The 22827-nt window shown below is 47.2% G+C and overlaps 1 protein-coding gene across 1 annotated transcript in view; it reads right to left on the minus strand.

Moving 5' to 3' along the window:
* The window catches only part of SNX29 (sorting nexin 29), a 575039-nt gene extending 552429 nt beyond the window's left edge, over positions 1-22610 (minus strand). The window contains exon 1 of the mRNA XM_030797722.1: positions 22537-22610. Coding sequence (XP_030653582.1) covers positions 22537-22543 — 7 coding nt within the window. The 5' untranslated portion in view covers positions 22544-22610. The remainder of the gene's footprint in view (positions 1-22536) is intronic.
* Positions 22611-22827: the final 217 nt, after the last annotated feature.

The following is a 22827-nucleotide window of genomic DNA, read 5'->3' on the forward strand; positions in this document are numbered from 1 at the left end:
ATGTTTAGCTGCATCCCTGGCCTCTACACACCACGTGGCATTAGCACACACAAACCCCTAAGTTATAACAAAAATGTCTCCATGTAATGTCAAATGTCCCCTGGGAATCAAAACTGCCCCCAGTTGTCAACCAGCAGCCTAAAATAAAAGTTTCCCAGTACAGTGGGAACTGCTCACTGGCTGTTCTCACTATCATCTCCAACATCCTTTTCTCATGCCACCTTCAGCAATCCAAGCTGTAAAACCTGATTACTCCTCTTCTCAGCAGCTGAGTTTGAACTTAAGCAGTCTGGCCAATGAGAAGACGGCAAAAGTGCATTGGGAAAGTTCTGGGAAAGTCATTCCCTTCTGATAGAAAGAAGAGCTTTGAAGGGCATCATGCTGTCCTCCATCCTTCATCCCTTAATCATAAACATGTTAGGTGGAGCCAGAGTAGCATTTTGCAACCATGAAGTCATGAGCCTGAGAGAAAGACCTAGAGAATCACAAAGACACCAGCCCTGATATCACTGAGTTGGTAAGCCAAGACTAGAAACAAGCTAACTCTCACAAAATAACCCTATTTGTCCACACCACTGCACATTGGGCTGTTACTTGCATCCAAAAGCATTCCCAACTGACACATATGACATACACTGAACTTCCATTTAAGAAGGTCTGGGGCAAGGACACTTGAAAGCACCAGGCAGACAGTTGTCAGAACCACACCTGATCTCCACAAGAGGCCCAATGACTCCAAGCAAGATACAAAGCCCGGAGTATGATGCACCAGACACAGAGCACACTGACTTCAAAGGATACTGAAATTCAGGTTATAAGGGCAGATGCTCCACACTGCAGACGTTGAATTGCCATCAGGCTGCTTCTGTCTTGGGCAACTCTACGTGGCCTGCGCCAGGGAGTAGCAGCAGGGCATTATCTCAGAGATGGTCAGTGATTCCTCCAGGTCAAGCCAGGGCCAGCTGGTTGATAACCACCACCATGTGCTGGGTGCATCCTACATGCCAGGAACCAAGCTGAGCACTATGCACGCATCATCTCCCTTCATCTTCACATCCACCCTACAAGCCAGGATCCCAAACACAGATGCGAAAGCTGAAGCTCGGGGAAGTCAGGTGATTGTGTGCGTTGATCCACCCAGGACTTATGTAACTTCTAGTGTGTGTGAGGCAATGTTTTAAGAGCTGAGGACACAGGAGTTAAATGGTATAAAAGAGCCATCTTCTCATGGAGCTAAAATCCTACTAGAAGGCCAGGCACTGTGGCTCACACCTGTAATCCCAGCACTTTGGAAGGCTGAGGCAGGCAGATTGCTTGAGACCAGGAGTTTGAGACCAGCCTGGGCAACACGATGAAGCCGTGTATCTACCAAAAACACAAAAATTTAGACGGGCATGGTAGCACACACCCGTGGTCTCAGCTGTTCATGAGGCAGAAGTGGAAGGATCACTTGAACCCAGGAGGCAGAGGATGCAGTGAGCTGAGATCGCGCCACTGCACTCTGGCCTGGGTGACAGAGTGAGGCCCTATCTCAAAAAAAAAAAAAAATATATATATATATATATATATATAAAGTAAACTAATCAATGAAAAAGTGTTAGAGAGTCATACAACAAAGACAGTGATGGGATAGGGAGGAAGCAAGAAGGCTGCTTTAGCCAAGGCAGCCACTGAGGGCCTCTCTGCACAGGTGACATTTGAGCCGAGCCCTCTATAAAGAGAAGCAGCAGCTATGGAAAGATAGGGTGGGCCAGTGTTCCAGACAGGGCAAACAGCAAGGGGAGAGGCTCGGAGGTAGGACAAGCTCGGCTCTGGTCTTCCAGGACTAGAAGGAAGTTTGCTGTGGCTTGAGAAAAAGCAAAAAAGCAGAAGGAAAGATCAAACAGGCAGGCAGAGACCAGTCACATAGGATCGTGTGGGCCATGATAAAGGGGTTAGACTCTGTTGAAATTTGAATACTAATTGGTGGAACACTGATCCTGACTCAAGACCTCTAAAGCCTGTGTTAGGACCACGATACCACGGATCCTGTCTTACCCCCAGGCCTGGTGATGAAACCAGTCAGCAGATCGTTTGAGACACACGGTAAAACAACTGACTCTTCAAAAAGTACCATTAGTATTTTTTTCTGGAAGAGGTTTCGACCAAGAATAGCCTAGACACCATTCCCACTAGCCATGAGGTATCTCAAGGCATCGCTCAGGATGGCTGCAGACCCATCTGGCCACGGTCCTCTGACACCTCTTGACACCTATGTCTATCATTCAAACGCTCTTTGTTTCAGAATCCAGGGTTTGGATTCTGATCTTCCCTCCTTCACCAGAATAGAAAAGTCAGGCTTGCTTTCTTCCTTTTTCCAAGTATGAGACCCGACAGCTCTACCTGCCCTTGAGCAATGCCAACGGGAAACTTGACAGGGTTCCCTGCACTGAAAATGCCTTTGCTATTTTTTTCTCATCATAAAAGCAATTCATGCAGGAAAAAAACAGAATAATAACAAATCAGGAAAAAATGTACAAAGAAAATAAAAATCTCTTTCATCTCCCTAGTGATAATTTTTTAATGCAGTGCTTCTCAAACTTTAATGTCCACACAGATCTCCTAGAGATCTTGTTAAAAAGCAGCAATTTGTTTTTTGGCGTTTTTTTCTGAGACAGGATCTCTATCACGTGGGCTGGAGTAAGTGGCACAATCATAGCTTTCTGCAGTCTCAACCTCCTGGGTTCAATCAACTCTCCTGCCTCAGCACTCCGAGTAGCTGGGACTACAGGCACAGGGCACCACTCACAGATAATTTATTTATTTTTGTTTTTTATAGAGACAGGGTCTCATTAGGTTGCCCAAGCTTCTCTTGAACTCTTGGGCTCAAGCGATCCTCCTGCCTTGGCCTCCCACAGAGCTCGGATAATAGGCGTGAGCCACCGCGCCCAGCCCAAAAAGCAGGTTCTGATTCAGGTGGTTGAGGATGGGGCCTCACTCTGTGTTTCTTTTCTTTTTTCTTTTTTTTTTTTTTCTGAGACTGAGTCTTGCTCTCTCACCCAGGCTGGAGTGCAGTGGCCCAGTCTCGGCTCACTGCAACCTCCACCTCCCAGGTTCAAGCAATTCTCCTGCCTCAGCCTCCTGAAAAGCTGGGATTACACGCACGCACCACCACATCCAGCTAATTTTTGTATTTTTAGTAGAGACAGGGTTTCACCATGTTGGCCAGGCTGGTCTTAAACTCCTGACCTCGTGATCCACCCACCTCAGCCTCCCAAAGTGCTGGGATTACAGGTGTGAGCCACCATGCCCGGCCGACTCTGTGTTTCTCATAAGCTCCCAGGTGAGCTGATACTGCTGGCTCCTTTCACGCTTGAATAACAAGGATTTAGCACCTACCCTTCCTGACATGCACAATGATCCTCAATGTCTTTTTTTTTTTTTTTTTAGAGTATTTTGCTCTACTGCTTGTTCTGGATGAGATGTCAGCAGCCTCCTCTGACTTACTCTGCAAAGCCTCTTTTTTTATGATGGGGTGGGGGGAAGAAAAGAAAAACCTGTTCTTTATACAAAAACTACCCGAGATTGTGCAGGTCTCAACCCAGAGGCTCACACTTCCTCGCTGTGATCTCTCTCTGAAGGCAAGAAGCTCACAAGTGAGATAATCTTGACCTCAGAAGGGGCAGCTGTGGCCAACTTAGCCCTGAATGAGCTTAAGAGAAAGGGGTCGGCGGGGCGCAGTGGCTCACACCTATAATCCCAGCAACTTTGGGAGGCCAAGGCGGACGGATCACATGAGGTCACGAGTTCAAGACCAGCCTGGCCAACATGGCAAAACCCGGTCTCTACTAAAAATACAAAAATTAGCCAGGTGTGGTGGCGGGCACCTGTAGTCCCAGCTACTCAGAAGGCTGAGGCAGGAGAATCGCTTGAACCTGGGAGACGGAGGTTACAGTGAGCCAAGATTGCGCCAATGCACTCCAGCCTGGGCAAGAGAGTGAGAGTGTCTCAAAAATAAATAAATAAGAGAGAAGGGGGTTTACTAGGCTGCAGGGAGCACAGGTGGTCTCAGGACCACTTATCAACTGAGAGGAACAGTGGAGAGCACTGAGCGGGAAGTCACAAGGCCTGAGCTCTCATCCTGCCCGGCCTGTTTGCTAGCCATGTGACGGGGAGAGTCACTTCCCTTGTCTGGCCACTGGTTTCTGCATGAGATCATGCCCTCCTTGCTCTACAGTCTATGGAGACTGCAGAGACAGGCAGGCAGAGCAATCAGTGCTACCAGTCTCCTTCTTACCTTCTCCCTTTGAATCAAGTGGAGAGTACAGCACCTCCACCAGGGCCCAGAAGAATCTGCCAGCTTCAAATGTTGCCGCCACTCAGAGAGAAGCAGGAAGAATGTGCCCACCTACTGAATCCCAACCACAGGCTAAGTCATTAAATGACCTATTTAATCCTTGACAAAGACGGAAAAGTGGCTCCATTCAGTAGAGAAGACTGTGACTCAGAGAGGAAAAGACCTTTACCGAGGGCTAGACCCATGGGAAGTGGCCGAGGCGGGATTCACTTCCAAGTCCATGGGATCCTGGACCTGCTAGCTGCTAAGCCCTGCTCACCCTCGACCTCCATCACAACCTGCAGCAGTGGCCCACTGCAAATTCAGCAAACACTTTGCAACACAGGACTGATCAAACCCCATCTTCCTGCTGCCTCGTCTCCAGGGGCAGCCCCCAGCCAGTAGTCAACCGGGTGAACAAGAACAGGCTTCTTTTTATTTCTCACTTACATCACCATCAAAATGAAAACAGAAAATGGAAAGGGACCCAAGGGAATACCTCCAGGGGTCCACAAACCTGTCTGAGAAATGCTGTCAGCTGACACCCCCTAACTCTACTCAGAAACCTCATGTGCACAGGAAAGTCAGTCACCTAGTTGGGTCTCTCTTTAATGTTTTGTTGCTGTTGTTATTTTGTAGACGGAGTCTCGCTCTTGTCGCCCAGGCTGGAGTGCAATGGCACGATCTCGGCTCACTGCAACCTCTGCCTCCGGGGTTCAAGCGATTATCCTGCCTCAGCCTCCCAAGTAGCTGAGATTACAGGCTCCTTCTACCACGCACAGCTAATTTTTGTATTTTTAGTAGAGACGGGGTTTCACCATGCTGGCCAGGCTGGTCTCAAACTCCTGACTCCAGGTGATCTGCCTGCCTTGGCCTTCCAAAGTGTTGGGATTACAGGTGTAAGCCACCACACCCGGCCGTTGTCTTCAATGTTTAGAACCCTCAGGGTCTAATGTTTAATGTTTAGAGTCCTTTGGGTCCTACATTAATTTTTACCACAAACCTCTAGCCTTCTGCCTGGGGTCGCCATTCAAGCTACAGTGACCTCCTGGAGAGAAACAGCAGAAATTAAGAACAGGATAGCATGGGTTAGAATCCTGCTCCACCAGCCATGTGATCATGAGCAAGTCACTTAACCTCCCTGCTTCAGGCTCATCAGAGAACCTACCTCTTCGGACGATGAAATGAGGTAAATTGTATTGTACACCTAGAACAGTGCCTGGTATATACCAAGCGTTTAATAAAATTAGCTATCATTATCATCATTGTTGGCAACACTTACCCCAAGGTATCAAGACCTCTGGCTCCCAGAAGTCCTTTCAACTAGCTACCTTCTCTCCAAAGCCCAGGCAAAGCAATTCAATCCAGGCCTCTGTGTTTGCTGCCCTGGGAGATGAAAGGGTGAAAGAGGACCCCTGGCACGTGCGGAGGGGAAAACAAGCAGGATGCAACCAGGCACTCCGGCTATATTCCTTCTTTAACCCTCGCAACCCTGGAGCTCCACGTAAACTGGTTCCCATTCCACAGAGGTCAAGCCCCTTAATCAAGGCCACACAGATTTATTTATTTATTTATTTATTTATTTATTTATTTATGAGACAGAGTCTCGCTTTGTTGCCCAGGCTAGAGTACAGTGGCATCATCTCTTCTCACTGAGGCCTCCACATCCCAGGTTCAAGCAATTCTCCTACCTCAGCCTCCTGAGTAGCTGGGATTACAGGTGCCCACCACCGCTTCTGGCTAATTTTTTTTGTATTTTTAGGAGAGATGGGGTTTCGCCATGTTGGCCAGGCTGGTCTCGAACTCCTGACCTCAGGTGATCCACCCACCTTGGCCTCCTGAAGTGCTGGGATTGCAGGCGTGAGCCCCCGCACCCGGCCCTGCAGATATTTAAGTAGTGGTATTTCGCTGTCTCTCCATGCAGTGGTGGAGGCGACATCATGCTGGACATTTCCCTGGTGAGATCCTTGTGACACATTAAGCAAGTACAAGCGAGAAAAGAAAAAGAAGGCAATGCTCTTTGAGTGCCTACTGTGTGCAATGAATTCTGCCCAAGGGCACACAGTCAAGCAAGTGCTGCATTGGAGGCTGAGCTCTGCTCTCCCTAACTCTCAGGCAAGTGTTCCTTCCACACACCACACTGTCATCCTGGTGGGGACCAGGGCAAGCTCACTGAACAATTGGGACCCTGAGCCGTGCTTGCAAAACTGGGAAGGATGGAACAGGTAAATCCATAGAGACAGAAGGCAGACAGATGGTTGCCAGGGGCTGGGGCGGTAGGGGGATGGGGAGCTACTGCTTAATGGATATGGAGTTTCCTTTGGGTGATGAAAATGTTTTGAAACTAGATAGAGTGCTCATTGCACAACAATGCAACTGTACTAAATGCCCCTGAACTGCTTGCTTTAGAACAACAGTTAATTCTTTGTTTTGTGAATTTCACCTCAATTAAAAAAAAAAATTTAAGAGATGGAGTCTGGCTCTGTCAACCAGGCTGGAGTACAGTGGCATGATCATAGCTCACTGCAGCCTCCAATTCCTGGGCTCAAGCAGTCCTCCCACCTCAGCCTCCCAAGTAGCTGGGAGTACAGGCATGCACCACCACACTGGGCTAATTTTGTATGTTTTGTAAAAACAGGGTCTCGCTATGTTGCCTGGGCTGGTCTCAAACTCCTGGCCTCAAATGATCCTCCTGCCTCAGTCCCTCAATGTGCTGACGTTACAGGTGTGAGCCACCACTCTTGGCCCAATATTTTTATGAGAAGGACGGCAACAGGTAGATGTTGGCTGAGAAAATGTTCCTATTCTAAGGAACAACTACAGCAGGATTCTCCCAAGGGCTAGACAAGGCAACTGCATGGAGAACCCAGTCCCCATATTGAATCACACAGTAGAAAAGCTACTCCCAGCTGGGTGAGGTGGCTCACGCCTGTAATCCCAGCACTTTGGGAGGCCGAGGTGGGTGGATCACTTGAGGTCAGGAGTTTCAGACCAGCCTGGCCAACGTGTGAAACCCCATCTCTACTAAAAAAAAAAAAAAAAAAAAAAAAAAAAAAAAAAAAAAAAAAAAAAAAAAAAAAAATTAGCCTCACGTGGGCATGCACCTGTAATCCCAGCGAACTGGGAGGCTGAGGCAGGAGAATCACTTGAACCTGGGAGGTGGAGGTTGCAGTGAGCCGAGATCACACCACTGCACTCCAGCCTGGGTGACAGTGAGACTCCATCTCAAAATAAAATAAAATGAAATAAAAAATAAATAAATAAAATGAATAAATGTAATAGAAACCATGCCTTGCTTCCACGGGCCCCTCCTGCACCCCTATCTCCCCCTGCCTGGCATGGCTCTTCCTTCATGATGCCAAGTCTCATGGCAAAGGCCCTCTGTGACATCCACCCCTGCCTCAGTTGCTGTTCCTAGCTCTGGCCCTTTTGCTCTCATTTCCTTTACCCTGCACTGAATTATCTATGCAGTGGCTAGAGCATCTGGAAGCACAGATGAATACACAATAAATGACTTACTAGTATTACAGGATACACACAATGATATTATGTGATTCATCCAATGTGCCCTGCAAAACTGCAATGAACACAGCATTTCTCTAAGCCTTGCATGTGCATCTGTGGCGGGCTGCCTCACATGATTTCTCTGATTTTCACTGAACCTGCACCTTTAGCATACCCTAGAATGGGGGTCAGCAAACTTTTTCTGGAAAGAGTCCCGCAGTCAATATTTTAGGCTTTGTAGGCCAAAGGATTGCTGTCACTACCCAACTCTGCCACTGCAGTGTGAAAAACAGCCATAGATAATGTGTAACGAACAGGTCTTGGGCTGGATTTAACAGCCCACTGCCTGGCAGAAATAATGAAGGATGGCAGGTTAAAAATTAAAACAATAGTGTCTGTGTTTGTAGACCTTACAGCCACTGTGCAGTTAGATGGTTAAACGTGAGAGTTTCCCAGCAGGCTGTAGACCAGGCCCGCATCATAATCATGCTCCCATCTTCCCTCGCCCTGTAACCAAGGCCCCACATACAGAGTCTTGCAGGGAACAAGGACATCATCAACCTGTTGTCACTGCAGAATTCATCCTCAATTACACTGGCGGGCATCTGGGATGCCTGGCGCTACCAGCCCAATGATGACTTTAGTGTTGCTGCTATTGTTTAATTCCCACCCCACCCCCCAAAATCCACAACCATTCCAAATAAAGAAACTGAAAGAAAGCAGAAGGAAGAGGGGGGCAGAAAGGGCTGCCCAATATATGCCTGGGGCACATACAAGACCAGGAGGGACCCCTGCAATGCCCAAGGGGTCAGGTGAGGCATGGAAATGAGCGGGGTGGGCTGGCAAGGCAAAGATCACCAAGAGCAGAGCAGGTGCCCCTCTCAAGATGGCAGCTGCTAGCCAGCTCTAGCAGACAGTACCTCACAGCAATACCAGCAATTGCCCCATCTCCTGGTTTTTCAAGAGAGGCTGAAAATCCATCTTTTTTCTGTCAGTTAGTTGGCACCTAATCATACTCTTGTGAGAACAACGTTCCAACTAACTCGGCATGAAACAAACACAACACACCTGGGGCCAGGTCCGCCGCCAATCCGCCGTACTGAGACATACGTTTAACCCTCACATCTACCTGGAAGGTGGGGGCTGGCCGCCCTGGTGAAACAGACAAAGGAACTGAGACTTGGAGACATTGGTCATTTACCCAAGGAACAGCTCAGAGGTGACAGACCTGACATTTTACCCCAAACCTTGTACCTTTCAACCTCCACAAAACCAGGCTCACTCCTTGAATGGCTCAATCTTGGCACAGAAAAAGGGCACCGTCATCAAAGTGCCGCCACAGAAAAAACAACCTCCCTGGGCCGGGCGCGGTGGCTCACGCCTGTAATCCCAGCACTTTGGGAAGCCGAGGCGGGCGGATCGCGAGGTCAGGAGATCAAGACCATCCTGGCTAAGACGGTGAAACCCCGTCTCTACTAAAAATACAAAAAATTAGCCGGGCGTGGTGGTGGGTGCCTGTAGTCCCAGCTACTCGGAGAGGCTGAGGCAGGAGAATGGCGTGAACCCGGGAGGCGGAGCTTGCAGTGAGCGGAGATTGCACCACTGCCCTCCAGCCTGGGCGACAGAGTAAGACTCCGTCTCAAAAAAAAAAAAAAAAAAAAAAAAGACAACCTCCCGATGGCTGACTCAAACGTTCCCTTCTCAGAGAAACCTTCCTGCAGAGGGTCCCCCAAGGGGCACATTGCTCTCTCTCTACACAGTGCTCCCCACGGCCCGGCAGTCCTGCCATAGCGCTGATGTAATCCCCATCGTGGGAGGGATTATGCATTGTGAGCTCTCGGACGTAGACGGGAGCCTCACCAACTCTCCATCACAGAAGGAACTCAACAATTGTTGAATCTAGATTCTGGTGCAGCTCACTTCTGTGGCTCCCCAAGTTGCTACTTAAAATAAAAAGGATGAGAACTGGCCAGGGCACCGCGGCTGCCTCATTCCCGTCATGGGCAGAGCGAGGTGGTGGTTTTATCTGCTCTAGCCTTAGCACACGCACAGATAAAATGGACAATCGTTCTTCTCCAAAGTCAGGGCGCTGGCTCCCAGTATTGTAGGGTGAAGTGGCACAGCTGGCCCAGGACAAAAGGGCAAAAGGACAGACTGTCTGCCAGCACATAATGGAAAGAGACAGGCTCTGCATGCAGACAGATGGGCTCGGGCCATCCATGTGGGCTTATGGTGTCTAAGATCAAATACAAAATAAATGAGCAAAGAATAGGGACCATCAATTTACTCTAGAGCAGGCCGGGTGTGATGGCTCCCGTCTGTAATCCCAGCATTTTGGGAGGCCGAGGCAGGCAGATCACTTGAAGTCAGGAGCTCAAGACCAGCCTGGCCAACATGGTGAAACCCCGTTTCTACTGAAAATGCAAAAATTAGCCAGGCATGATGACGCCCACCCGTAATCCCAGCTACTGGAAGGCTGAGGCAGGAAAATCGCTTGAATCCAAGGGGGTGGAGGTTGCAGTAAGCCGAGATTACACCACTACACTTCAGCCTGGGCGACAGAGTGTGACTCCATCTCAAAAAAAAAAAAAAAAAAAAATTACGCTAGAGCAGGGATTGGCAAATATTTTCTCTAAAGAGCAAAACAATAAATATTTTAGGCTTTGCAGGTCATACACTCGCTGTCACAGTTACTCAATTCTGCTATTGCAGCCTGAAAGCAACCATAGACAATAGTAATTGAATAGATATGGCTTTGTTCCAATAAAACTTTATTTGCAAAACAGGAGGCCAGCCTAGTTTAGCAGTTCTTGCTGTAGAAAACAAACAAAAAAAAAACACTAGCATGGCAATGTGCAAAAACTTTAAAGAGACAATAGGCCAAGCAAGGTGGCTCACAACTGTAATCTTGGCATTTTGGGAGGTAGAGGCAAGGGAATTGCTTGAGCCTAGGAGTTTGAGACCAGCCTGGGCAATACAGTGAGACCCCGTCCCTACAAAAAGTTTTTTAAAAATTAGCCGTGCCTGGTGGCACACACCTGTAGTCCAAGCTATGAGGGAGGCTGAGGTGGGAGGATCACTTGAGCCTATAGGTCAAGGCTGCAGTGAGCACTGATGACACCACTGCACTCTAACCCGAGCGACACAGCAAGATCCTATCTCAAAAAAGAAAGAATATCTTCCCTCCTGGTTGGAGAAATGCAAATTATATGTATATTAATAACTACCACATGGCACCATTATGTAACTACAAATTAACCAATAAACTTTTGTTTTTTTTGACATGGAGTCTCACTCTGTCGCCCAGGCTGGAGTGCAGTGGTATGATCTTGGCTCACTGCAACCTCTGCCTCCCAGGTTCAAGTGATTCTACTGCCTCAGTCTCCCGAGTAGCTGGGATTACAGGCGCCTGCCACCATACCCAGCTAATTTTTGTATTTTTAGTAGAGATGGGGTTTCACCATGTTGTTCGGGCTGGTCTCAAACTCCTGACCTCAGGTGATCCACCTGCCTGGGCCTCCCAAAGTGCCGGGATTACAGGCATGAGCCACCGTACCCAGCCTCCAAGAAACATTTAAAGTGAAATTCCCCAATGCTGGTAAAGCTATGATGAATCAAGTACACACCACTGGTAACAATCTATGGGTGCAGTAAGTTCTGAAAAGCGATGTGGCAATGCATATCAGAAGCTACAAAAATGAATCAAAATCCCTTTTGACACCTTGAAAATTAAGCTAAAAGGGAACAGGGAAAATGAGAAAAGATACAAATAACAATTTCACCTGGTCCTCTATGTTCCAGGTCCTGAGAAAGGCACTATACATTCATTACTTGCTTTTTAATTTCCATTTTCTGAAAAGGGAATTAAGAGTAAGAGTCAGAGTCAGGAGTGCTGGCTCACGCCTGTAATCCCAGCACTTGGGGAGGCCGAGGCAGACGGATCACAAGGCCAGGAATTCAAGACGAGCCTGAACAACATGGTGAAACCCAGTCTCTACTAATAATACAAAAATTAGCTGGGCGTGGTGACACATGCCTGTAGTCCTAGCTACTCGGGAGGCTGAGGCAGGAGAATTACTTGAACCCAGGAGGTGAAGGTTGCAGTGATCACACTGCTGCACTCCGGCCTGGGTGACAGAGCGAGACTCTGTCTCAAAAAAAAAAAAAAAAAAGAGTAAGAGTCAGAGAAGTTCAAAAATCTGCCCAGGCCGGGTGCAGTGGCTCACGCTTGTAACTCCAGCACTTTGGGACGCCAAGGAGGGAGGGCTGCTTGGGCTCAGGAGTTCGAGACCAGCCTAGGCAACATAGTGAGGCCTTGTCTCTATGAAAATGTAAAACAAACAAAAAAAAAGATTAGCCAGGTATGGTGGCACACACCTGTAGTCCCAGCCTCCTGGGGAGCTGAGGAGGAAAGATCACTTGAGTCCAGGAGGTTGAGGCTGCAGTGAGCTATGACGGCACCACTGCACTCCAGCCTGGGTGACAGAGTGAGACCCTGTCTCAAAAAAATAAGACAGAAAACAAAAAACTGCCCAACTTCTTCAACAGGAGTTAAATCCAGAACTTGTCTGCATCCAAAGCTTTTCCACAATAACACAATGGCTTCCTGAGCATCAGTGGACATGAAGATTTTTATTGCAGTGTCCTAGTGTAGGGGTCAGTCAACTATAGCCCCCAAGCCAAATCCATCTGCTGACTTTCTCTAAATAAAGTTTTATTGGAACACAGCCACGTCCTTTCATTTACCCATGGTCTGTGGCTACCTTCATACTACGACAGCAGAGATGAATACTTGAGGCTGAGACCAGATGGCCCACAAAGCAGAAAATATTTACTATCTGGCCCTTCACAGGAAACGCCTACCAATCCTATCCTAGAATACCATAAATGGAATTGACTGTCTTGCAATGGGAGAGAGGTTAAATAGCTGCGGTACATCAGTTTGGTGGAATGCTATGCTGCCTTTTCAAAGAACTGTGAAGAGAAGGAACGTGGATAAGTGCTATCATGTAAGCAGAAACGCTCATTCAAACGTACATACAATGCAATTATGCAAAATGCATATATAGCGTATGCTTTGAGCAAAGGCAGAAGAGGAATACCTACAAATTTACATATTAAATGCGCCAGGAATGTATATTTAAAGGTATATTCTGTTTTCACAATAGTCTTTAATGTCATTTGGGGTTTTTGCTTTTTTTTTTTTTTTTAATTGTAGGAGGAAAGAGCAGATTCCAAGAAACACAGATGCAAGCAAAGAAAAATGAGATAGAGTGGGCAAGTTTCCCTCCTCAGAGGAAGTAGGGTACTGCCTGGGTGGGCAGAGGAAACACCAGCGCCAGGTCTCTGAAGGGCTCCTGGACAGCAAAAAGTCAGGGCACGGCAAAGAGTCCTCACTCCCCTTGCAGGCTTCAAACTGCTCAGCCCCCACCTAACCTGCTCCCCTACAGGCTCTCCCACCTCAGGAAAAGGCAATTCTGGTCAGGCACAATGGCTGACACCTGTCATCCCAGCATTCTGGGAGCCCAAGGGCGGTGAATCTGAGGTCAGGAGTTCAAGACCAGCCTGGCCAACATGGCGAAACCCCATCTCTACTAAAAATACAATAATGAGCCAGGCATGGTGGCGCTTGAGGCGGGAGAATCACTTGAATGTGGGAGACAGAGGTTGCAGTGAGCCAACATCGCGCCACTACAGTCCAGCCTGGGTGACACAGCGAGACTCCATCTCAAAAAAAAAAAAAAAAAAAAAAAAGATAAGCCAATTCCCACCCCTTTCAGCTGCTCAGGAAGAAAACCTAGGAGCCACCTGCCTCATGAAGCCTCTGCTGCCACATCACATTCCTAACCACCCCATCCAAAATTACAGCAGCCCTTCCCCTGAAGTTCATCCTCCATTCAGACAATTTAGTAGAATGGACTCCCAGCCACAGGCTCCAGACTAGACTTATGGTCTAGACCTGGCCAACCAAAGTCACAATGATGGGTCGCAGGATGACCACATGGCCAGCCCGCTCCGTGGAGGCACAGCTGCCTACGGATGAAGCCAACAGAGAGAAAAGAGGAGTTGACAGCCAAACAGAAAGATAATCCTGATAGTCCTTTAACACGTGGATCCAGCTAAGCTCGAAGCCAGCCCTATGTTGTTGAAATCAGTTTGATCAGCTTCTGCCACATTCCATTGAAAACAGTCCTGGCTAACACACTCAGCACGATCCCAACAAAATCCTTTTGCTTCAACAGACCCCAGTGGTAACAACCTTTTGATAAGTGATAGAGGATGCACCAAATTATCATCCCATGTTTGCTGAATGTTGAATCCCGAATTTCTGGCCAACCTCTGCTTCCACCAGAGCCCTTATTCTTCCTGGCAGCATTTGAAACTAGTGCAACCACTTTGGAAAAATCAAATCAATTCAACTGAGTTTAATTATAGGCCAAAAAGAAAGGAATCAAAAGTGATAAACTCTTCAATGTTAATGCTACTTTTGGAAAATCACCCTACAGACATAATCTAAAGGATGGAAAACTACCTTGAAAAAAAAAATGTTCACTGCATCATTACTTATAACAGAAACAAAAAAGAATGAAGGAAAGCCAGGTATAGTGGTTCACACCTGTAATCTGGCACTTTGGGAGGCTGAAGCAGGAGGATCACTTGAGGTCTGGAGTTCAAGACCAGCCCGGGCAATATAGTGAGATCCTGTCTCTACACCAAATTAAAAAGTTAGACGGGGGTGGTGGCGCACCTTTAGTCCTAGATATTCAGGAGGCTGAGGTGGCAGGATCACTTGTGCCCAGGAGGTCAAGGCTGCAGTGAGCTATAATTGTACCACCACTGCACTCCAGCCTGGGCAACAGAGCAAAACCCTGTCTCAAAAGAAAAAGAAAGAGAGGAAAGAGAAGAAGAAAGGCAGGAAGGGAGAGAGAGAGGGAAAGAGGGAGGAGAGGGAGAGAGGAAGATAGACTAAGTTTCTACAACTAGAATCAATAGTTAAAAGTTGCACTACATGCAAAATGATGGATGAATGATGGACTGTATAGTCCATAAAAGTGATCAATAGTGAGCCCATGGAGCAATGTGGTAAAGTTTTATCCTGAAATGTTAATGGTGAAAGCAAGATGCAAAGTTGTATGATAATAATAAAATTACTGTAGCCTCTATCAGTGTTTCTCAATCTTTTTTGTTTTTTTGTTTTTTTTTGAGACAGGGTCTGAGGGGTCTGGCTATGTCACCCAGGCTGGTGTGCAACGGTACATTCACAGCTCACTGTAGCCTCAACCTCCCAGGCTCAAGTGATCCTCCCACCTCAGCCCAGCCTCCCGAGTGGCTAGGACCATAGGCATGCACCACTACACCCAGCTAATTTGTGTGTGTGTGTGTGTGTCTGTGTGTGTACACAGACGGGTCCCACTATGTTGCCCAGGCTGGTCTCAAACTCCTGCGCTCAAGCAATCCTCCCACCTTAGCCTCCTAAAGTGCTGGAATTACAGGTGTGAGCCACTGTGTCCAGCTCAATCTTTTTCATTCTTTCCCCCTAAGGATACTTTTTAGACACTTTTTTGCTAATCATCCCTCCATGAAAAAGTAATACCACAGATACAATGTACATCTGTTTATGTACTATATGCCTATCTGTGCTTTATACATCCAAGTAAGTTTTTTTTTTCTCTCCTGAGAACCAGTGTTCACCCCCTTGGGGGTGATATCACCCCCACTGCAAATACATGGCCTATGTATAGACAAGACAGTGGCAGATGGAAGGTGCTTTATCTGGAAATATGCTCACATTGCCACAATTTAGAGAAATCTATAAAATCTTGATTTTAGTTCCAAATTTTAAGAGCTCTAAGCATTCGAGTTCCTATCAGTTACTTGGAGTCAAGCAACCAGGAGGCAGAAGAACCAACATCAGTAGGACCTAGTCCATCGCCAATTGCTAGCAGAGGTGGGGGTCAACTGTTTGCTGATGGTGGAACATGTACTTCTTGCATTCCACCATCATAGATCAATCCAGTGCCTTCACAAGGGGGAAAAAATGTTGACAGCATCACTTTTCTACTTTGAATGAAAACCACAAATATTCTTTTTTCATTCATTCATTCATTTCAGCTGATTCTTTATTCTAAGTACAAGCTACTGCTAGAGAGGGCCCAGTCAGTGCCAAGGAGAAAACTGCGACCTTCAACATTCCAGAAAACTAAGAAAAAGCAGATGGGCACAGTGGCTCATGACTATAATCTCAGCACTTTGGAAGGTTGAGACAGGATGGCTTAAGGCCAGGAGTACCAGATGAACCTGGGCAACGTAGTAAGACCCAGTCTGTACAAAAAAAAAAAAAAATTGTAAGCCAGGTGCGGTGGCTCATGCCTGTAATCCTAGCACTTTGGGAGGGCAAGGCAGGCAGATCACCTGAGCTCAGAATTTTGAGACCAGTCTGGGCAACATGGCAAAACCCATCTCTACTAAAAATACAAAAAATTAGCCAGGCGTCGTGGTGTGCGCCCGTAATCCCAGCTACTTGGGAGGCTGAGGCACGAGAATCACTGGAGCCCAGGAGGCAGAGGTGGCCTTGAGCCAAGATCACGGCACTGCACTCCACCCTGGACAACACAGTGAGAATCTGTCTCAAAAAAATTATCGTTAATTAAAAAAATTTTTTTTTAATAGAAAGCTGCCAAAATATACATTAACATCAGGAAAGAAACACCAGTAAATTACCCATTAAGCCCAAAACTCTGATATATGATGAATCTTAGAGCTCATCTGTTACACAAATTATTTGATCACTATGGGCCTGGCTTTCCTCACCCTTGAAACAGGAATCTCAGTGTCTCCTTAAAAAACTCTGATGGAGGCCGGGCGCGGTGGCTCACGCCTGTAATCCCAGCACTTTGGGAGGCCGAGGTGGGCGGTTCATGAGGTCAGGAGATCGAGACCATCCTGACTAACACGGTGAAACCCCGTCTCTACTAAAAATACAAAAAATTAGCTGGGCGTGGTTGCAGGCGCCTGTAGTCCCAGCTACTCAGGAGGCTGAAGCAAGAGAATGGCCTGAACCCAGGAGGCAGAGCTTGCAGTGAGCCGAGATCGCACCACTGCACTCCAGCCTGGGTGACAGAGCAAGACTCCGTCTCCAAAAAAAAACAAAAAAAAACTGATGGAAAGGAGCATCCAGGAATTTCAGGATGAACACTTAGAAAAGACAAAACTTGAGTATAATAATGACTTTCTGGCTCTACAAGTTCTACTTTCCCAGTAACAGCAAACACATATCTGAAAATCAGCATTCCTTCCATAGTCTGAAGAGGTGGGCAATCAAGTATTCCTATCTACTGGGTTCTTTAAAGAAAAATAAACAAATTGTGACCACCACCCTACAATAACCACCTACACATGTCTGGCAGGCATCTTTCTTCCTGATAATCTTTTTAGGTCTACATACATATATGAATCCATAAATATTGTCTTGTGTATGTTTTAATTTGCATCAAGGTATATATTTTAGGTATAATTCTACACCCTGCTTTTTTTTTTTAATTGAGATGAGATGTCATTATGTTGCCCAGGCTGGTCTCAAACTCCTGGACACAAGCAATCCTACCACCCGGGTCTCCCAAACTGCTCAGATTACAGCTGTGAGCAATCACGTCAGACCCACCCTGCTTTTTTTAAAGAACATTAACATTGAGATACAGCCACGACGATGTGTATGAATCCATATCACTCCTTTTAACATTTCTGAGGCTTTCCGTCAGGTGACCACAGCACACCAGGTTTACCTACTCCCCAATTAATGGTCATCTTACTCGTTTCTGGCCTCATGATACCGATTTATCTTGTGTATATATATTATGTAGGGCCATTCCACTTCCTGGTTATTTGTACTTAATGTATTCAGCTTTGCACCCATCTCACCTCTGACTTTACTCAAACATTTTCAACTCAAAAATACAGCAGACTCTAATTACCAATTTATAGCACATACAAGAGACTGAAAAACACTTTATGCCACACCAAAAGGATGCAATCAGCAGAGGCCTGCAAAGGATCCTTGGGATTAATAACTGTGTTTCCTTCAACAACAAATGCAAGGGGGAAAAGGAGAGAGATTAAAGGGCAGCCTGCAGTTTAGAAAAAGACTGTGCTTCAAAAAACACCATCAAGAACATGAAAAGAGCCCAGGCACGGTGGCTCAGGCTCGTGATCCCAGCACTTTGGGAGGCTGAGGCAGGCAGATCAATTGAGGTCAGGAGCTTGAGACCAGCTGGCCAGCATGGTAAAACCCCATCAACACCAATAATACAAAAATTGGCCAGGCGTGGTGGCTCATGCCTGTAAACCCAGCACTTTGGGAGGCCAAGGTAGGCGGATCACTTGAGGCTAGGAGTTCGAGACCAGCCCAGTCAACGTGGCAAAACCCCATCTACAAAAAAGTTAGCTGGGTGTGGGGGTGTGCACCTATAGTCCCAGCTACTCCAGAGGCTGAGGCAGGAGAATCACTTGAACCTGGGAGGCAGAGGTTTCAGTGAGCTGAGATTGCTCACTGTACTCCAGCACTCCAGCCTGGATGATAGAGCAAGACTCCAACTCAAAAAAAAAAAAAAAGAAAAAGATAATCAAAAGACGAACCATGGAAGGGGAGAAAATTTGTGTAAACAATAAACCTGATAAGGGACTTGCATCTAGAAATTACAGAGGATTCTTACAGATCAGCAATAAAAAGACAACCGAATGTTAAAATGGCCAAAGGATCTGAACAGGCATTTCTCCAAGGAGGATACACAATTGGTCAATAAGCACAAGATAAGACGCTCAACATCACTAGTCACTAGGGAAATGCAAATCAAAACTACGAAGAAATACCACTTCACACTCACTAGAATGTTTATTATTAAAAAAAGGTGTGGAGAAACAGAACCCTCATATGCTGCTGGTGAGAGTTTAAAATGGTGCAGCCACTTTGGAAAACAGTCTGACACAGCTCCTCAAATGGTTAAACACAGTTACCATATGACCCTGCAATTCCACTCTTACATACATGCCCAAGAGAAATGAAGAGACTTGCCCCCACAAAACCTTGTGCGTGAACATTCATAGCAGCATTATTATTCAGAACAGCTAAAAAGTGGAAACAACTCAAATGCCCATTTTTGACGCATGAATAAACAAAATATATGATATGCACATAAAGGAATATAATTTGGCCACAAAAAGGAATGAAGTACAGATATATGCTGTAACGTGGTTTAACCTCAGGAAAATTACACCGAGTGAAAAAAGACAGATAAGAGAGGTCACATATTGTATGATTTCATTTATATGAAATACCCACAACAGGCACATCCAGAGACAGAAAGTAGATGAGTGGTTCCCAGGGGCTGAGGGGAGGGGGAAAGATGAATGACTGCTAATGGTTACAAAGTTTCTTTCTGAGGTAATTAAAATGTTGTGAAATTAACTATGGTGATGTTTACACGGCTCTGAAAATACCAAAAAATAAAAAATAAAATAAAAAGGAGGTGAGGGAGACACCTAAAAGATTTAAAAGACAAACCAATGTGCACTGTTTAAACCTTACTTAGATTCTGAGTTTTTAAAATACACTATAAAATAAAATGTTAAGGCCGGGGCGCAGTGGCTCACGCCTGTAATCCCAGCACTTTGCCGGGCTGAGGTGGGTGGATCACATGAAGCCAGGAGTTCGAGAGTGGATCACATGAAGCCAGGAGTTCGAGACCAGCCTGCCCAACACGGCGAAACTCCATCTCTACTAAAAATACAAAAATCAGCCGGGTATGGTGGTGCACGTCTGTAGTCCCAGCTACTTGGGAACCTGAGACAGGAGAATTGCTTGAACCCAGGAGGCGAAGGTTGCAGTAAGCTAAGATCCTGCCACTGCACTCCAGCCTGGGTGAGAGTGTGACTCCATCTCTAAAACATAAATAAAATAAATAAATAAATAAAATATTATAAGTGGGGGAACAGAAGAAAGAGGAAATATTTCCATGCCACTTTATTTTATCGTGTACCAGTTATCCACCCCACAAGTGGGGAAACTCACTTTGAACTGCATTCTCAAGAAACAATTAAAATATATCATTGGACTTCCCCTTCCATTTTCACAGACCACTTTTTCTGCCTCAATTACAATGTTTCCAAAAGAAGGTTTTCATCCTTAATGCTTTTTCCTAAAAAGTCATTTGTTGGTTTCCTTTTCTCTTTGGCTTTAGATGTAACAATTTTTTTTTTTTTTTTTTTTGAGACTGAGTCTCACTCTATTGCCCAGGCTGGAGTGCAGTGGCATGAGCACAGCTCACTGCAATCTCTACCTCCTGGGTGCAAGAGATTCTCATCCCTCAGCCTCCCAAGTAGCTGGGATTTCAGGCACCTGCCACTATGCCCTGTTAATTTTTGTATTTTTAGTAGATATAAGGTTTCACCATGTTGGCCAGGCTGGTCTCGAACTCCTGATCTCAAGTGATCCACCTGCATCTGCCTCCCAAAGTGCTGAGATTACAGGTACCAGCAGAGGTAATGATTTTTTAATTAAATTTTAAAACTTGCTGAGTTTTGTTTTGTTTTTTTCTTGTTTGTTTTTTGAGACAAAGTCTTGCTCTGTCGCCCAGGCTGGTGTGCAGTGGCTTGATCTTGGCTAACTGCAACCTGTGGCACCCGGGTTTAAGTGATTCTCCTGCCTCAGCCTCCGAAGTAGCTGGGATTACAGGCACGTGCCACCAGAGTTTTCATATTATTTCTCCTTGAAAGATAAACTGATCAATTTCTATTGGCTTATCAATTTCATTTTCTCTTGTGCTAAAGGTAGAACGAAAAGGGTCCAGAACTGTGAGCTTGTGGCAAAGACTCCTTGGTCATATTAAAAGGAAAAGATTTTCAGAGAGTGCCTAGTCCCAGCCCTCCTCTTACAACTAGGCAAAAACAACCCCACTCCTACCCCATGAGCCCTCGCAGAAACAACAGCAGGCAGCTCTGAGATTCTGACAATGCACCTCGTGATATTGACAGTACCAGTCACTTTACCTGATGAATGTTATTCAGTCATTAAAAGCCTAGGAGACAGGTACTACTAGGTATCCTCATTTTGCTGGGACTCCCAGAATGGTCAAGAACTTACTCTTAAATCACACAGCTTTATGTGGCAAGGCCAAGATTTGAACCCAGGATGTCTGGCCTCAGGGCCTGCACTTATACCAACCTACCTCAGTTCCTGGTGGAAGCCAGCTCATAACATCTTTATTGTGGTATTACTAATATTCACGAATCAGAAACCATACTTAGGCTTAAAATCATTTGATTTGGCAACCAAAGGCGGATTATCTCCCAGGAAACTCCCCCTCACCAGCCCCCTCATTATTAGGACTGTCCATTTCACAAATCTTACCCTTGAATAACAAAAACAAAAGACACATCACTTGTTTAAACAAACAAACAACAAAAAAGGTCCACAGAGATAACTTTAAAAGTTAAAATTGAAGACAGCAGTATCCCCTGGCCTTGCCCCCCGCTCAACCTCCAGAAATGCCTGCGTGGAAGGCAACGGCCAGGAGGGCTGGATGCAGGGATTCCTCAGAAACAATTCCACAGTGAGGGGAAAACAGGCACTAGGAAGATAGGCGGGGCTTCCTAAATAAATCCAGATCCCAGAGTGGCCGGACAGACAGTCAGGGGAGAGCTGAGAGGCTTCCCTGAGTCACTCCCATCTCCACATACAACATCCCAGGAATGACTTAGCACCAAAACACCAATAAGACTCCTCAGAGGAAAGGAGGGTAGAGTCAAGGGACTAAACTTCAGAAAACATTGAAGACGAGCTGTCCACACCTACCTCCCTCTCACTTCCAGCATCCCCACCAACACCACCCCCTCGATGGTGAGAGGAAGAAGTTTGGACTGGGAAGAGCAAGGACGAAGTGACGGTCCCCAGATGGGCTGGGCACGGGACAAGAAGGGAAGGGATGCAGGACAAGGCAAGAGAGATCTTAAATGATAATAATGAGCCAGGATAAGACATGGAAAAGGATCCTCGAAATGTAAAAGCCAGGACCGGAGAGGGAAGCCGAGTGGGTAACTGGGAAGAACTGGTGATGGGCAGAACTGGTGATGGGAAGAGCAAAGCACTGGGAACAGGGGTGGGAGGGATGAGCGGGATGGGGCAGACAAAGGGGTTGGAGAACTGAGCTCCTCTGGGGACCAAAAGCTCCTGGGACACGGGGGTACTGGGGTCAGCAAACTAAGTGTCCAGAAAGACTCTGCCTGTGTGGAAACTGCAGGGACTGGAGACCAGGGGCCTGGGTAGCGGGGATGACTGGGGATGGGGCACCTGGAACTGGAGCTGGGACGCAGCGGGTCTAAGAGTTAGGAGAGACTGAGACCTGGGAGGTCTCAGAACTGGGGGTCTGGACACTAGGCAAGGGGGTCGCAGGACTGGGACAACCGGGGACCGGGGTTTAGGAGGTGGTTTTTATGGACGGACAGGAGTCAGGAGACCAGGAGTGCCCGGCCACGGGAGATCAGAGACCCACAGGTGAGCAGGGGCCAGGAGCCGGGAGTCCTGGGGGCCAGGGGTCTGGAAAAGGGAGCGACTGGGAGGGGGTCTGCGAAGGAGCGGGGCGCAGGGACTCGGGCCGGAGTGTGCAGCTGGAGCGGCGGGAGCCGGGGCGGCCGGGGCAGGTGACAGCGGCGGGGCCACCACTCACCGCTCATGGTGCCGCTCCCCGGGCCGGTGCCTGCGCCGCGCCGCCGCCGCTGCCGCCTCTGCGGCTGCCGAGCTCCAGACAGGCCGGGAGACAGGAGCCCCGCCCCGGCCGCCCCGCCCCGGAAGTAGAGCCTGGCCGCCGACGAGGCCCCGCCCGCCGACCCGGAACGTAAACACCGGCGCAGGTCCAGGTCGCTGGACCTGGTGTGGAGAGCGGTGCTGAGGCGACGCGGGCTGGGGACTCCGGGTGGACCCGAGACCCCGCGAGGAGGCGTCGCTGTCCCCAAGTCCC

Source organism: Nomascus leucogenys, chromosome 18 (assembly GCF_006542625.1).
Source record: "Nomascus leucogenys isolate Asia chromosome 18, Asia_NLE_v1, whole genome shotgun sequence".
Classification (NCBI taxonomy): Eukaryota; Metazoa; Chordata; class Mammalia; order Primates; family Hylobatidae; genus Nomascus; species Nomascus leucogenys.